The sequence below is a fragment of the Telopea speciosissima genome, chromosome 1 (genome assembly GCF_018873765.1).
Source record: "Telopea speciosissima isolate NSW1024214 ecotype Mountain lineage chromosome 1, Tspe_v1, whole genome shotgun sequence".
In the NCBI taxonomy this organism is placed as follows: Eukaryota; Viridiplantae; Streptophyta; class Magnoliopsida; order Proteales; family Proteaceae; genus Telopea; species Telopea speciosissima.
The window spans coordinates 87,212,026-87,229,846 of NC_057916.1; the positions used below are offsets into that span (position 1 = coordinate 87,212,026).

General features: G+C 39.5%; 1 protein-coding gene across 2 annotated transcripts in view; it reads right to left on the bottom strand.

Annotated features, from left to right (window-relative positions):
* Nucleotides 1-14,851: 14,851 nt before the first annotated feature.
* Nucleotides 14,852-17,821, bottom strand: part of LOC122657954 — a 48,370-nt gene continuing 45,400 nt past the window's right edge. Inside the window, exons 4-5 of one of the 2 annotated variants that reach the window (XM_043852774.1) lie at nt 15,312-15,517; nt 14,852-15,239 (exon numbers count right to left, since the gene is read on the bottom strand). In XM_043852774.1, the coding sequence (XP_043708709.1) occupies nt 14,989-15,239; nt 15,312-15,517 (457 nt within the window). In that variant the 3' untranslated portion in view covers nt 14,852-14,988. The remainder of the gene's footprint in view (nt 15,240-15,311; nt 15,518-17,821) is intronic. The other variant, XM_043852767.1, reaches the window with a different exon arrangement.

Consider the following 17,821-nt stretch of genomic DNA (forward strand, 5'->3'; position numbering starts at 1 on the left):
ACATACACAGCCTAATGGGCAGCCACATAAACACCCAAAGACACACACTCTCGCAACCACTTGGGCAGCAACACACATGCACATGGACTTACACAACCCACACACGCACATCAGTCTCTCTCTCTCTGCTGGCCGAGCTCCTCTGCCCCATGATCTTGGAATTTAACCAGGGCTGATTATAGCCCTTTGATTCAAAGCATATTACCATGAGGTCTTATAGTCGAGGTTTTCAAGAGAGGCCAAATTCAGTGAAGACAAGAGGTGGCTGGCTAGACTTGATATTGGGATCACATTCCTCTAGGAGTTTGTAGCCCTTTTTGCTTTGTGAATTTTTTTTTCTTCTTGATCTTTGTGCTTGGCACAGGCAGAGGAGCATAGCTTCTGCTTTGGTTATAGTACATGTAATCTTGTTCCTTTCTGATTAATCAGTTTTTGTAGGAAAAGAAGAGGCATCTTTTTCTTGTTGATTTCAGTGTCTAGGAGCATAAGTTTGGGGAAAGAAGGGTTTGAACAAAGATCCACAAAAAATGAATTACACATAAAGCTTCAACTCAAAATGTTTTGGAATGTTAGCTCTTATACTTAGCATGAAGAGAGGGATCCTTTTTTATTTAATCAATATTTTTTTTCCCTTTCTAGGTGTCTAAAATAATGGTGAAAAAGTTGAGTTAAAGAGAGAACTTGTGTTGGAGTTCTGCTGTAGTTCTCTCCTATCTCTTTGACTCTGTTCAACAGACATTGGAGCTGCTTAGCACACAAAAAAAAGTTAGGTCAGGTGAGAATGCTGTTGGAAGCATGGCTCTGTACTTCACTCTTGGTTGAATGCAAAGAATAGAGTATATTTTAATGCTAGGTTTGTCAACAAATTCCTGACATGTATATTAAGAAACAGAAAAGTAGAGTACAAAACAAACTGGCAAGAACCTGAAAACAAACAACAGAAATCAACTAGAAGGAAACCCCACTTACGGCAATGCCATCAACGGGGAGAACAACTAGCGAGCCCAAAAAAAATGGACAAATTAACAAAACTAGATCAGATTAATACAATCGGTATCTAGGCCTTCCCTGAGCATCCACCCTCAACTCCACCCTTGCTTCTTTAGTCAATCAAATTCTTATTGTTAATGTTTTTTGTTAGAAGTATTTCTAATATTTTTTTCTCTGATTTTTCTTTTCAAGAGGTAAGAAGTTTGGCTAGACTGTAGATCTATATACTTCAAATCTGTCACAATGTTAACCAAAAATCTTGTATCATTTTTCCTCATTGTTGAATCTGATGTGTGAGCCTACACCTATTTCACAATTTAATATTCATTCATCTTCATCAAATATAGGTGACAACATCCAAGAATGCACCCAAAATGATGTTATAAATTAGACACAATTGTTGATTGAAACCCTAGAGTAACCATTGAAGTAAACATGACTTGTGCATTAAATTTCATATAGATGACCTCCTTCAATCCAAAGAAAGACAAAATATTTACCCTTGAACAGTCACCAAATTTTGTTGGATAGATAAACAGCCATATAGACAGTTTATGACTACATTCACTAAATAATGACATTCAACCACTATATCTAGATGTCTAGGATGGGAGAAGGATTTATCCTGTCTTGGTTTCTCTAGGTCTTATAACTCTACTTCCTCTCAATAATTCACCAACTCTTTAAGAAGAGAAAACTAGTAAGGCTCTGTCACTACAGGCTTAATGCATGGGATATCATCAAATCCAAGAACCAATCACTTACACAAATAGAAGTGATTGGTCTATCAAAATAAAAAGATTTAAGTAGCAATGCATGGCACATTTTGTTTATCTAAACAAATGCCTCAGCAACAATCAAACACATGGGTGAAAAAGGGAGAAAAAGTATGGATTCCCACTCTCTTACTGGAAATTTTAGGCTGTGTTTGGTATGCATTTTAGGCCAATATTGCATTCTTGGACAATAAAAACAACTATTTTTATCATCCGAGAATGCGAAATTGACCTAGAATGCATACCAAATGCAGCCTAAGTAATTGAATAAACAAGAACCAGTAAAGACTCATATTCGCACATGCTATATATTTATGAACTACCACTAGAGCATAAGGGGCAAAGAGCATTCAAAGATCCCTTCTTATTGCCAAGGACTCCTAGACATTGGCTAGACCTTTATGGTAGGCAAGAAGAACTTATTAATAACTTGAGTGTTTTCATGGATACCAAAAGATAAATCTAACTCCTGTGGAAGCCATGTATGTAAGAGATAGAAAAGAGAGAGAGAGAGAGAGAGAGAGGATAGGTGGATGGAGGAGGAAACAAAGGCTCCAAGGACCAAGAAAGTCCACAAATTTAAGATATCAAAAATACCAAAAGACCCACCACATAAAAACTGGTAGAATTGATGTAATATAAATGGTTGTTGGGGACAACAAAACAAAACAAAAAAAATAAAAAAAGAGATTAAAGAAATCATAAGAAATAATAATTCATGATTTTTGTATAACAATAAATACAAAAGGAGTTGACAGGCCAGGTTTGAAAAGATTGACCTGCATCTTCCCCCACTACAGAGCAAACTTAGATTCTTGTTGTCTCCTCTCATCATAAAAATCCATGTCCAGAGGTATTCCACCCCATATGATCATCGAAACCCTACAAAAAAAAATACCACAAAAGAAGGAAAAAGAAAGAAACAGAGAAGAAATTAAAAAAAAAAAAAAAAAAAGTCTAAAGAGAATGGCAGAATAACATGCAAATCTAATAATCACTTCTCTCTCCATAGACTATAACCAAAGCCTTTTTGTCTTTGTTTCGAAGAAGCTCTTAGCTTCTTAGCTTCTTAGCTTAGCTTAGCTTAGCTTAGCTTAGCTTTAGTAGTCATGAGACTGATACATTGATGTGTCACAACCACCTTGTGTGTGTGATCCATGTCGATTCATAGCTTCTCTCTGTCTATTATGGTTGTTTTCATCTTCTCCATCAATCTTGCATCCCAATTGAGCTGCTGCTGCTGCTGCTCCCAAATTCAGATAAACCATTCTTGAATCAAGACTCAATCAGGTGGGGCCACTGAAGCATGTCTGTGATGATTGAGTCAACAGTATCATCAATCATGTCTGATAACCCTGGAAGTGCAGTTAAGCTTCCTCCAACGGCCTTCAATGTGTAATCTATTTTAGGCTTTGGCTCAGCAAGAAGAGCAACTACCACAGCAGAAATGCAAGGGATCTCTTCAGCTAGTTGAAAGATAACACGCACAACGGTGAAAACTTGAAGATCCTTCAACTGAATGGGTAAAGAAGCAACAAGTGCTGCTTCAACAGCAAGAATGATGCTAGGATTACCACCCCAGCGAAAGTGAATATCCATTGCGATCTGACCTTTCTTAAGACTCTGAACACGAATTCCTTCAATCTTGGGTGCTACATTTACAAGAGAGAGTTTGCTGAAATTCAGTGATGTAATTCCAGGAGGTCGATAATCTTCCAGTAGTGGTTCAACAGATTCTCTTATGACCCAATTTGCTCAGTTGCTTGTTTAGCCATTTCACTTGTTCATACACAGGGAAAGATATCCATTCTGGATAATTGTCGCCAAAATATTCTTCAGATCATCTCTGCTAAGGGACCCAAGAAGTTTTATATCAACTGCCTTTGCGATACGTTTGGTGCTACGGTACCGCATCATGTGGCGCCAGCCAGCCATCAAAGCGATGCCGATGACGACCGCATTAGAATTCCAGAAATCAAACCCATCTTTTCTGGTGCTCAAACGAAGCAAAAGAATCGAATGAACGAAGACAGAACAGAGAAGTAGAAAATACTCTCCCCCTCAAAGATCAAAACCACATGTTCATACATATATAAACTACATAAGCAAATCCATAGATAAATACAGAATGAATCGAAACAGAAACAGAGAGAGCGAGAGAGAGGAGAGTTTAAGATTAAAAAAAAAAAATTTAAAACAACACAACTTAACTATAGAAACCCTAAACAAAAGAATAGTGGACAAAAAACTTGAAATACTAACAACAGATCAAACACAAGAACTAATTCTTTTAGACGAATCAAAATATGTAAGAAAAAAGCAGAGGAGAAGGGTTCAATGGGATCAGACCTTGTGGGACTTGCGAGAATGGTATCACTGATTGAAATCTCCGAAATCTTTTCCTCATAGAATGCTTCCAATCTATTACCTAAGCCCAACTAGCAACAGTCGCCGATTCACCGTTGCTCTGTCGTTTGAAAGAGATTTCAGAGAAGCTTGACGATTGAGAGAAGAAAAAGATTTGAGAGAACTGATCGACTCACCGCTGCTCTGGAGTTTGAAAATATTTTTGAGAGAACTTTGAGAGAGAGATGGAAAGAGCGGGGGAAAACGAAAAGGTTTTTGAGAGAGAGATGGAAGGCGCGGGGAAGTGAAAACGATTTTGGGGTTTTTTTCGCTGAAACCTATTATTTTATACGGCGTTTATTTACAAACGTCGTTGTATTGTGACATACAACGGCATTTCTTTGAAAACGCCGTTAATAAAAATGTTAAATCATTATTAAATAGTAAACTATAGTGGCGTTTGTTAAAAAAAATGCCGCGGAAACTAATTTGTTTAACGGCAATTGTGATCAAACGCCGTTATATATTTATATATGACGGCGATTATACCCATACGCCGTTATACCTGTATATATGACGGCATTTTTAATAAAATGTCGGTATATGTTCACATATGACGACATTTGTAAAATATGCCGCAATAGCTCAACCCAAAGTGCCGCCATTGCACCAATTTCTTGTAGTGTTGTCATGCGAAGAGTTATCTTGTTGTCCATCTCATTCAGTCTTGTTGCCTCTCCTGTATTGGTAAACCCTGGGGGTTGCTGATAAGGTGCAAGGAGAGGAGGCCTAGCAAAATTAATAGAAGGTCCTAGATGAGGACGAGGGGGAAAGGGGTTAGGAGACATTCCTTGGCTTTGTGGTGCATAGTTGGGCCTTTGGGCACTAAGCTGGCCTTGATGGTTAAAATTGGATGGGCCTGCTTGGTTCCCTTGATTTCAGGAGAAATTGGGGTGATTTCTCCATCCTAAATTGTAAGTATTGCTCTATGGGTTATTTTAGTAGAGAGCACTTACATTCTCAGTGCTGGAATTGCCCACCAAGGTGTTGGGGCATTTCTCAGAAAGGTGTCCAAGGGTTTGGCACCAACTGCATACCGACACATGGTTGACCTGGTTGACCGGATTAACTGGTATAGACTCTTTAAGAACTATGGACTCCAACCGTTTTATGAGGCTGTCAAGTTTGGCCTCCTTGGCTAGCATATCCTCAATAAGATACCCCTTAGTGGTCCTTTCAGTCTCTTGGGAGGATTCCCATTCCCTAGTTTTATCAGCCAAGTTGGTTAAGAATGTCCATGCATCATTTTTCTCAGAAAAAGAAGTAAAGCCTGCAGGACACATGGACTCTACAAGTTGCTTGGTCTGATAATCAATACCTTCATAAATAATTTGGCATAGCTGCCACAAGTCGAAACCATGGTGAGGGCATTCTAAGAAGAGGTCCTTGAATCTTTCTATGAACTTAGAAAAGAACTCATGTGGTTTTTGCCTGAACTAGAGGATGTCACTTTTAAGCTTATTGGTCTTGTGATGAGGGAAGAATTTTCTCAAAAAGACAATGGTGAATTCATCCCATGTATTAATGGAGTTTGTTGACAGTCCATAGAGCCACTTCTTGGCTTGGTCTTTCAGGGCAAAGGGTATAAACCTAAGCCTAACTGCATCATCGGTCAAATTCTGGACCTTAATTAGAACACAAACCTCCTCAAATTCCCTAAGGAAGAGATATGCATCCTCATTAGCCATTCCATGGAAATGGGGTAGCATGTTGATGAAGTTGGTCTTGAGTTCATAGTTATTCCCTGTAACAACAGGCAGACTGATGCATGAGGGTTGTGCAGCCTTGGTAGGGTAAAACCTATCCTTAAGAGTTTTGGGTTGTTGGTCACCCATGGTCAAAGGTGGGGTTAAGGGAATTGGAGAAGGTGGTATTCTAATAAGACGATTAGATGAATCACGAGTCCACACCATAGCCACCTAAACAAATATGAGGTCTCCTTTGAAAAATTAAAGAAAAAAAAATAAAAGACTTAAGGAAAAAAAATACTAAAAATAAGAGGGAGCCTGAGGTAGATAGTGCATCTATCCCTCAAAAATTGAAACAATGGTTCCAAAACTGTAAGGAGCCATATAGGTTGACAACAAGGGAACCCGTATAATCTTCTATAGCCACCTACGGATGACTCCAAATGGATTCTGATATAGAGTGAAGGACTACTATACGTTTATGTTTCCAACGCTCTCACTATGTCGCTTTCCTGTTATCAAGAGTGGTCACCTCGAAAGATAAGTCGCATGCCAATCCACCCAACCAAGTCAAGATGTAGCGTCATAGGGAACTTAATCCTATGAGGGACACCAAAAGATGGAGGGTTGAAGCATATGAAGGACTTTAGATTGGGCACACACTATTTGAAACAGAAGAGAAACAAGAAGAGGTTTTCAAAAACTGAATTTTTTTTTTATTATTTTTTTTTTCAGAAAAAGAAGAGAAAATAATAAATTAAAACACTTCAAACCATTTAAAAGTCAGATAAATAAAATGGACAATAATCTCCCCGGCGACAACGCCAAAAACTTGTTTGAGTTAAAATAAAACCGCAAGCGTACGGATCAATCGTAGCTACGGGTCGAACACGAGGAGATATACGCCACTCTATTTAACTAACTTAAAAATAATGCAAAGTGAACCGAATCAACCGAATCAATTAAAGTACTAAATTAAACTAATGGATCCTACTCACAAGCATCTAACCTATTAAACTAAAGCGAATTGAGAGGAATAAAGGAATAAAAGAAACCAATCAAACTAATGTAAATTAGAAGTAATAAAAATGTAGCCACATATCTACATCTACATAAACACAATAATCACATAAAAGAAAAATAAAAGAAATAGAGGGAGAAGAAGAAGAAGGGAGAGAGAATGAGATAGAAGAGGGAGAATGAGATTGAGAGTTTAGAGAATGCGAACCTAGATGTGCTTGAACCGGATTAATTAAAGAAGCTTGAATGAATACTTGCATGAACTTACCATGGCTTCCTCTTCTAAATCTCCAAGTCTTGTCATCAACATAGGAGCTTAGATTAGGAGGCTTTAAACTAGAACTATCACAACCATTAAACTAGGCTTAAGAAATTAAAACTAAGAACATGAAATCAAAACTAAAAACTTGAAAGAAACTAATCTTATGAAATTAAAGCTAAAAACTAGAAAGCCAAAAATCACAATTTAGAAAGCAAAGAAGAGAAGAAAATTTTACTAAGTGAATGAATGAATTTTACAAGAGAGGTAGGGGTATTTATAGGGGGAAGAGAGGAGAAGAGAGAAGAGGGAAGTGTAGGAGAAATATTCCCTAAGAAAAGAGAATATTCTCTTCTCCTTCCTCTTTTACAATGTCTTGGCTCCTAAGAAAAAGAAAAAAAATAGAAAGAGGGAGAGAAGAGAATATTGTTTACATAAGCCTTCTATTTCTAGAAAAGTAAACTTCCAATTCTAACAAGTGCTTCCTTTTCTTTGTACATATCTTCTCCAAGCAATAAAATCAAAGCATCTTCAACCTTCCATAGATGATAAAATATCTTTCAAAATAAATCTTTCCCAAGTGAAATTCCAGGAATGCCCTTGAAAAGTTGGAGGGGAGAGAGAGAGTGATGACTAGGATTTCCACTCAACAAATGATAAAATCCCCAATGTGTCCTTTAAAATTCGTGGGGCATTAAATGCAGCCCAATAAAAATCGTGGATACCTTATGGGCCTTAAAAAATATGGAATCTAGTGGCAGTGTGGGTCCCTCCATGTGGGTAGTAGTCCTTCTCTCTCTTCAAGAAAGCAAAATTATCGAAACGGCCCTGTACTTGCAGTAGATCTCCACCATTGCTTAGAAATATCTTCTACAACGTCAAAAATGTCCTTGGGCAGTGGTAGAATGACTATGGGCTTGCACTACAGCTCCATTCTGACCCATTATCCTTTCTTGGGCTGAAAAGAATAATCAACTGTACGGTGGGCTAGACGAATGCGTACTTGCGTTCCGTCATGTCCAACTTGCTCCAAATTTAATCCTCTTTACAGCCATGGAAAGAAAAATGGCAACTTTACGTCTAACTTGGGACATACAGCTCCCGATAGTCCAGAATAGCCCAAAATAGCCCAAAACCTGAAAAACATAAGAAAGCACCAAAGTAACTCCGTCCAATGTGGTAAAATGTATGCTTTATGCCCTAAGATCTTACACATAATTGTGCTCATCACTGACGGACAACAAATTGATTTGGCGTTTTATATGTCTTTTACAGTGGCTATAATGAATTGGTCTGGTCTAACTCCACCCATGGTGGAGGAGGCCCTTTTGGGTCAATGCATATTTCCCTGAGTTTAGTCCACCTCCTTCCAGCAGAGATTATCCTATTGCTGGCTTGAAATTGCTTCGAATGTCAGTCACTGCCCTTTAGTTGCTTGTTTTCTCTTCTTCTTGCAACTTCCTGAAGACCGTCCTAGTAGCACCTTTATCCCCTTTCACTCTTTAACTAGCATCCCTGTTTGGCTTGTTTTTGCCTTTCACAACCCATTAACCCATTCTTAGTTATGGGCTTCCTTTTTGGTTTGTCATAACTTGCACTATGGTGTCTATCTAGAGCAATCACGAAATAATGTGTGGAATTGAATCCTATAATCCTCAATTTTGGGCTCGACAATTCAGCCTCTGACAAGTCGGAGAAAGAAGTAAGGAGAGAGAAGCTCTGGCGATTTTGAGGGAGTGTGGGTTTTGCTTGCTTGTTGAGAATGGCCGGCTGGCCATTAGCTCTGGCTAATGGCCTTCCTCCTATCCTGGGGGGAGGGGAGAGAGGAAGGGTTTTGGGTGGAATGGTAGGAAGTGTGGGAGATGCTTTGGCTGATCTTGGTGGGGTGGAGGGAGGTGCAATGGTTGTGGGGCCTTCGATGGAAGATGCACAAGATATGGGTGGATCGGATGTGCAAGGAGTTGGTGTTGGAGGTCTTTTGCAGCAAAGAGAAGGTGCTTTGAGTGGATCTGAAGTGACCATCAAGAAAAGAAATGGGGTTCCTTGGTCAGCCTTATTCTCCTCTTCATCTTCTTCGGTGGTTGGGGATGGGCTAAAACTTTCTTTTGTTGAACCTATGTAGATAGACGGGGCTTTGGCTGCTAAGTGCTCATCTTCGATGATCAAGAATGGCCTGGAAAAATGGAAGAACACCCTTATGGGACATTTTATTGGCAGCAGGCCCAATTTCATTTTTGCCCGAGATATGTTATTGAAGCAATGGAAAATCTGGGTCATGTTGATGTTAACTTATTAGAAAGTGGAATCTTCATTTTTCGCTTTAATCTTGAAGATGATAAGATTAAAGTTCTTGAAGGGGGGCCATGGTATGTTCAAAGAAGGCTGATGATTCTTCGTCCATGGAGCCCGAATGCTTGTATGGAGACGGTGATTTGTGTTTTGTCCCGGTTTGGGTTTCTCTTCGCAATCTTCCTTTTCATTTCTGGTCGTCCGAAGCTCTTAGTTCGATTGGGAATGTTATTGGGAAACCTATTGTGACTGATAAAATGATGCGATCCATGGAGCGATTGTCCTATGCTCGACTGTGTGTGGAAGTTTCTGCGAGTAAAGATCTCCCTTCTTCTATTCCGGTTTATGATGATGATGGTTTTTCCTTTTATCAACGGGTTGTCTATGATTGGAGGCCGCCCTTATGCAAGCACTGTAGAGTTTTCGGACATTCAGATTCTACTTGCGAGTTTGGCAGTCGTAGTTCAAACCAGAAAAGCTTGGGATCCAAAAAAGAATGGCGAGTGAAGGACCATTTGAAGTCTAATGATCATGCTGTAGAAGAGACCTTAAAGGAAGTGGCCGGAAATGGTGGTGATTCTTTGGCCAAAAATGGGGCTTGGCAGTCGGTTAGACAGGCTGGTGTGGAAGGTTCAAATTCAAATTTAGATTCCTTTAATTCTCGCAAAAGGGAAAGGAGATTCTCAATCCTTGGAGCAAGATGCCAATTTGAGTAAGAAGATATCCAAAAAATCTGTGCCTAATTATGTGGGAAAGACTAAAGTCAAAGAAGTTACCCATTCTAATGCCTTTGCCTTGCTGGAGAATCTAACGGAGGAGGTGCATTATAACCCGGAGGATATGATGCTGGATTTGGATTCTTGTGCTATACTATTGGGCAATGAACTATTTGATGGAGATGAAAAGGAGGAAGGAGAAATTTTTCCTCAACCGTTAGCTATTCTTCCTAGATTGGGCAAGGAGGGAGAAAATAGACTTTCCTTTGATGGACAAAAGAGTTTGATTATAGGCAGATTTGGCGGAGAGGATATTGAGGAGAATCCATGTGCAAAAGATTCTGTCTCAAATTTGATTTCAATTTCAATTTCTTGCCATAATGAGAGGACACTTGGTGATTCTCCCTTGGAAAAAGGAGGGAATGCTGGGATAGATACTTTACCAATCGTTGATGAGCTGGCCATGGCAAAATCTATGGGAAATCTGATCCTATCCAACTACCCAACGAACTCTACTTTGACCCCCATGGGGAGGAACCTTGATGAATCGGCGGTGGAAAAGGAAGGTCTCGTCATGGAAGGGAATGAAAGTTTGGAAGATGTGGTGCCTTTGAAGGGAAAAGGGTTAGCCCTGGCTAATAAAACCTCTGCAAATTTTGAAAGATTGAAATGGCAGGCAGCGGAGAACTGGTCCATCCAGGGGTCTTCGGATAAAGGTATGGGCTATTCAAATTCCATTAGTTCTTCTTTATTAGGCCGGCCCGTTGGGAGGGGTACTAGGTTTCAACCTCAACGGGTTCCTTTAATCCCTAAGGAAGGTGCTGGTATTAGGATGGAGGGACCCAGCAAGGGTGGGGGTGAATTTTCAACTCAGCCTACTAAATGAATTGCATCTCTTGGAATGTTAGGGGTATGAATGCCCCTACCAAGAGACGTGGGATTAAAAAGGTGATTCAGGATAATCAAGTCAAATTGGCTATTCTACTTGAAACTAAGGTTAAAGTGGAAAATTGAGCTTCTATTTTTTATCCTTTCCTATCTAGTTGGAAGTACATTCATAATGGTGAAGCAGATTCAACTGTCCGTATTTGGTTGGGCTGGGATACAACAATTTTTATGGTTGAGGAGGTTCAAAAAAATAATCAATTCATTCATGCTAAGGTGACAGTCATAGGGACCTCTCTCATCTTCTTCTGTACTGCTGTTTATGGCTCAAACTTGATGGAGGATTGAAGGGAGCTTTGGAGGGATGTTAGCACTTTTGCTAGAAATATTTCAGAACCCTGGGCTGCTATTGGGGATTTCAATGTTGTTCGACATCAAACTGAAAAGGTTGGAGGGGATCCCATCCGACAAGATGCCGTTGATGAATTCAACTCATTCATCTTTGACATAGAGCTAATTGATCTAAAATGGAAGGGAGATCTGTTTACTTGGAATAACAGGCAGAGGGGTAATTCTTGGATTTGTTGTAAATTGGATAGGGCCCTAGTAAATGTGATATGGATGGATGCTTTAAGGACTTCTGAAGCTACCTTCCTTCCCCCCGGGTTGTCGGATCACTTCCCGGTTGTGATTTTGATCCTTGAAGGAGTCAATTTTGGCCCAAAACCCTTCCGGTTCTTTGAGGCTTAGATTGGAAGAGAAGGGTTTGATGATGTGGTGATGAATGGGTGGAATTACCCAGTTAGTATGATCCTCAACCCTATCCTTCGCTTTGCTGCCCGTCTCAAGAATGATAATGCAGAGTTAAAAAAATGGAATAAAGAGAGAATCGAGGATGTTTTCCTAGCAGTTAAGACTGCTGATTCTGATTTGAGACAGATTTAGATATACCTTGCTGCCCATCCTAATGACTCGGATCTGGTATCTTTGGAGTCAGAAGCAAAAAAGAAGTTATGGGAAGCTCTTAGCATTGAAGAAAAATTCCTAAAAGAAAAGTCAAGAGTGAAGAGTATTCAGCTGGGGGATGGAAACAATAGCTTCTTTCATAAATCTATGGTTTGCAGGAAAAACAGAAATCATATTTTGGAGGTGCATAGTGAAGGGGATGTCGTCATCAAAGAGCCCAATCTTATAAAAAAAGAGGCGGTTTCCTTTTACATGAATTTATTTGGAGCTAATGCTGATGATGGAGGTTTTTTTCTTATTTTTGTTCCTTTGCAATATGGCTTGACTCATGCGCAACAAGAAAACTTAATTGGGAAGGTTTCTAATAAGGAGATTAAGGATGTGGTGTTTTCTATGAAGAATTCCAAAGCTCCGGGGCCTGATGGATTTGGGGTGGCCTTCTTTTAACACTCTTGGGAGGTTGTTGGGGAGGATCTTACCTTGGCTGTAAAGTGGTTTTTACCAAATCTCTTCTGTCCAGCTCTATTAATGCTACCTTTATCAGCCTTATTCTGAAAATCGGAGATGTTACCTCTTTTGCCGGTTATAGACCAATAGCCCTTTGTAACCTATTTTATAAAATCATTACAAAAATTTTATCTAATAGGCTACAAGGGGTTGTTGGGAAGGTGGTCAGTGGCGCCCAGTCTGCTTTTATCAAAGGGCGATCCATTGTGGATAATATTCTTGTGTGTCATGATGTGGTGAGAGGCATTGATCAGAAAGGGACAACTCCAACGGCGGTGCTGAAAATTGACCTACATAAAGCCTATGATTCCCTAAGCAGGAAATTCCTCTTTGAGATCATGGAAAGGATGGGCTTCTCCCACAAATTCATCAATTGGGTGAAGGCTTGTGTTGACACCCCCTGCTACTTGATACTTCTTAATGGGAGCCCTACACGTTATTTTAAAGGAAGAAGAGGGATAAGACAGGGAGATCCCCTTTCCCCTTACTTTTTCACTATTGCCATGGAAGGCTTCTCTGCCTTGGTGAGGAAGTTGGAAGTTGAAGGCCGAATTAGTCTCCTCCCTAGATGCAAAAGCTCCCATCTTTCTCACCTCATTCTTGCAGATGATTTGATGATATTTGTGAAGGCTGCCTCAGATTCAATTTCAGCTTGTTTGGGGGCTCTAGATGAATTTCACACCTATTCTGGGTTGAAACTCAATAGAGCTAAGTCCTCTATTATCTTAGGGGGCCTTACCAAAATGGCTAGATTGCAACTTTTGGAATTAACGAATTTTGTGGATACTAAATTACCCATACGGTACCTTGGTGTCCCCCTAATTTCTCTCAAGCTTTCTTTGGTAGACTGTTCCGCTATCCTTGATCTGGTGAGGTGAAGAGTTGATGGTTGGAAAGCTCATTTTTTATCCTTTGCTAGCCGGTTGCAACTTCTCAGTTATATCCTTCAAGGATGCTACATTTATTGGTCGGGAATCTTTACCCTTCCTAGTGGAGTCAAACAGAAGCTGGAATCCATCTTTTCAAACTTCCTTTGGATCGGGCCTTCTCTGGAACGTAAGGTACACTATGTTTATTGGGATAATATTTGCAAACCTAAGGATGAAGGGGGGTTAGAAATCTGAAGAATCTCTAATATGAATATTGTAGGTATCCTTAAGCAAATTTGGTGGATCGCATCTAAAAAGGACACCCTTTGGATTAGATGGCTTAATACCTGTTATTTAAAGAATGGTTCCATTTGGACTGCTAAAACCCCCCAAAACTGCTCTTGGGTTTGGTGCAAGGTGCTAAAGTATAGAGATTTGGTTGAACCCCACATCCACCATATTATTGGGTTTGGTCAATTAACTAGACTCTGGCTTGATAAATGGCACCCCCAAGGGGTTTTGATCAAAAAATTTGGGGACTGGTCTCGGATATAATTAGCGAAGGTGATTGGCTTCCTAGATTCTTTGGTTCCTTCGACTTGATCAGTGCCTGGGGAGATCTCCCCGATGTTCTTCTTTTGAATGGTGGGGATGACCTCATTTTTTGGAAGAAAATTCCTAATGGATTATTTACCTACTGAACAGTCAGCTCGAGCAAAGAATAATTAATCCTTGCATGTGATGGCACTTTGATTCCTTCACAGATAAGGTGGCTTGTGGATGGATTTTGCAAGACAAAAGCTCTTTGTGGAAGCTGGAGGCAGGATCATCTACAGAGGGAGTGAGCATAGAGCAGATGCAAGCGCTTATCAGAGATGGCTTAATGTACTGCAAGAACTTGGGAATTACAAAGATAAGAGAGATCAGTGGGACTCTTCACTGTTCTAGTTGATATTATTTCTCCCCAAGTCTTTCCACATTTGTTTCATCATGCAAATCATCAGTCCCAAATGGGAAACAAAGAAGTGCTTCCTAGTCCTTGGGGAAATGGCCTTACAAAATTTGGTCTTCTGAACCTCCCCTTTGGTTACAGTCCAACTATATATCCAAATAGGAAAGAGTCATGCTTACTACTTTCTGAGTCAGTCCCAGCTATATTTTGTCTCAATCAAGTGTAAGTTGTTCTGTACTTCACTGCACTGCACTGACAGTCATGTCTACGTAAGCTCTTCTTTTAGCATTAGAGGAAGAAAAAAATGTAATGAATCTATCAGCCAAAATCGAATTTGCACAAATAAGAATCAAGGCAGTTTATGGTCAGGCAATGGTAAAGTGAATTAGTATTTGACAGTTCAGAATATGATCCTATTTTTCAATTATTATTTGTGTTGAAAATAGGCAATAAAGTAACAAGGCAAAGCCCAAATGACCACTAGAAAATAACCCATCTACATGGTGATAGTTTCTTAGCATTAGTGACCATAGCTTCCCACTACCCAAACCAGAAGAGAATTATACAATAAAATATACAGGCTTTATTTTTCATATTCATGCGTTTTCAAGATAAAGTTTGTTTCGCATTGCCAGCTTTGATGCTCTCAAGGGGAGTGTTCCGCCTTAGAGGGAAGCACCTGCGTGAGCAGGTGTGGACGAAGTGGAAGGGAGAATGTCGGCTTGAGTAACGTTCAGATTATCTGGTCCCTCCAACCATTCCTTTAGTTTGACTTCTCTTATAGCTCTGAAATGATCATACTTTTCCATAACTGATGATAAATCATGACCTGCCAAGCTTCCAGTAACCATTGCAGCTTTATCAAGCTGCTCATCTACAATCCGACTAGACAGTGGCAGCTCGTCAGTTTCTTGACCTAGCTAGATCAAAATAGCCTGGTTACCTACAAACAAAGCAAAAGAATCAAGAAAGAATACAAGTTTCTCACCATCAGGTCCTCTTTGCTGTTTGGAATTAAGTTCGGGCCATCTAAGACCCATAGCTCTCTGCTTTGCCAACTTCAATACTGCAGAGAGATAATTGCCATGACTCCCTTCATCTTGCTGAACACCTAATGCATTACGATCATAAGAAACTGCACCCCAAGAGCTACTTTTACCAATCTCAAAACCTGATTTTTGGTTATGGATTAACCTGATTCACAAACCATAGTTTCAGATTGGCAACTTCATAGCATTCAGAAAGTCACTTTTAAGAAATTTTACTTGGAAAACAAAAGGAGGTGAGTGGATACATCAGTATTAGTAGCCGACATTTAAAAATTTCTAGCATTTTGGCATAGATCAGATGCACTGAAAACCAGCTCCAATGCACCGGTAAAGAGGACAAGGCCAAAGATGATGGGTTGAAGTGATGTGAAAGTTAATTGTTATCAATATGGGTATCTATGGAATTTGTTTTCTTTGTAAGGTTAGTTTTGTCTATGGTGTATGGTGATACTATTTGTGGGAGTAGTATTGTAATATTTTTATGACTTAAACTCTTGCTAATTAAAGGCCATACTACTACTGTGAGGTGTTCTATTCATTCTTTCTCACGGTACTTTTGTTTTCTCCTTATTCCTCCTCCTTCTCATGCATTGGTACTGATCTAACCTTGATTAATACTGTCACATGGTATCAGAGCAAGGTTGATCATTACTTTGCAACCGCATTCCCTTTGAAGGGTTCTTCAGTTTTTTTTTCTTTCCCTGGTGGGCAGCAACCTATGCTGCACCTTTCTTCTTAAACCCTAGTGAAGCTTCATGAAGGAATAGGGTTTTACATGATGCTGATCGATTGAAGTAACTTCAAACAGTTCCATTTACTGCTTGTGGAGACTGTGGTACCCTGTTTTTGGGTACTTTTTCTGCACCTATTAATGTTAAATATCTCGCCATCCAGCCATTGATTGCAAGTAAGATTTTGGAGTTATAATCCAGTAGCTGGACCTATCTTTCTGTACCCAGTGCATGAGGCTCCCGCCACTGCAGGGTTTGGGGAGGGTCATAATGTACGCAGCCTTACCCCTGCATAGCGGAGAGGCTGTTTCCAGAGAGTCAAACCCTTGGTCACAATCCTTGACCAGAATTTGGCCCTAATCAGATCTGTGAACGAGCAGTTCTTGATTGTTTAAATTCTGGATTTTTTTGTGTTACCTTTTCTGAAGTTGCTTCTACAGTAACCCTGTCCAACCTGACCAATTGATTGATGTCATACTTTGGGGTTTTTATTCATTAAGCACACAAGACACCTTTCTTCACAGATGAACTGCTCATTCTAGTGGAAACCAAGGTCTCCAAAAGACATAGCTGATCGGTTTGCTAAGCAAGGGGCTGGGATAAATCAATGGTGATCAAGGATCTACTTTAACTGTGGCAGTATAGTTCAGTTCATGTCAAGTCTTTCTATTTTGTGCTTTATGTATGTTGTCTATGTCCAGAGGCCTAAGGTCTCTGGGTTGTGGTTGTACATTATCTTTCTAATGCAGTGCTAATCCCAAACCAGATAATTCCGATCGAAGATTATCTTACGATTTTACAACAGCATCAAAGATAAGGACTAACAACAAGAAGAGAAAGTTGAGTAACTCAACCAAAACAAATCTGATATGCATAAAATTGTGGTTGATTGCTCTAATCAGACAGCATAAAATGTCTGCAAAAAATTTAACAGATTTAGAATAATGAAACAAACCTAATGGAGATGGGAAACCTAGAAAGCTACAGAATCAATGGACAGATCCAGAGCAGAAAGCATAAGAACAGAAAAGAAGAAGTGAAATGAAAGATCGCACCAGTAAAAAGCAGACTAGAAGAAGAAAGGAAATCAGTTATGGGATGCTAATCCTGTAGGCATTGCTCGACAGCACCAAAACTCGGGGAAAAAAAAACTCAAATTTCTTTACTTAAAACATCCTTAATTGATGGAGGGTGTACAACAGATATAAAGACCATCCGAAATTCTTAAAAGACTCCCAATCATTCTCAGACACTCAATTAAGTAAATAACCTCAAAACATAACTATTAAAAGTTATCAAGAATCCTAATCTATCTCAAACATAGTACTATATCTCGCGATATATCGGTATCTCGGGCCTACCGAGATATCCGAAATATCCGAGATATCGCGAAATATGACCGAAATATTGCATTTTTTCTGCAATATTTCGGGGGTCTATCTCGGGGGGTTTTTGGCCATATCTAGGCCTGAAACTTCATGGACAGCCTTATTTAAGCTTAATAAACACATTTAAACCATAAAATTGTAAAAATGTGAATTCAAATTGGTGTTTTGGGCTTGCACCCTTGATTGACATACGGTCGCCGGCCCTAATGTATAAATAGTTAAATACACATAGATTAGGCAGTTAATATTTAATAATAGTATTTAACTTCATCACATATCAAGTTAAAGCCAATACACATTGATGAGTGCCATGATTCTCATAAACTCCAT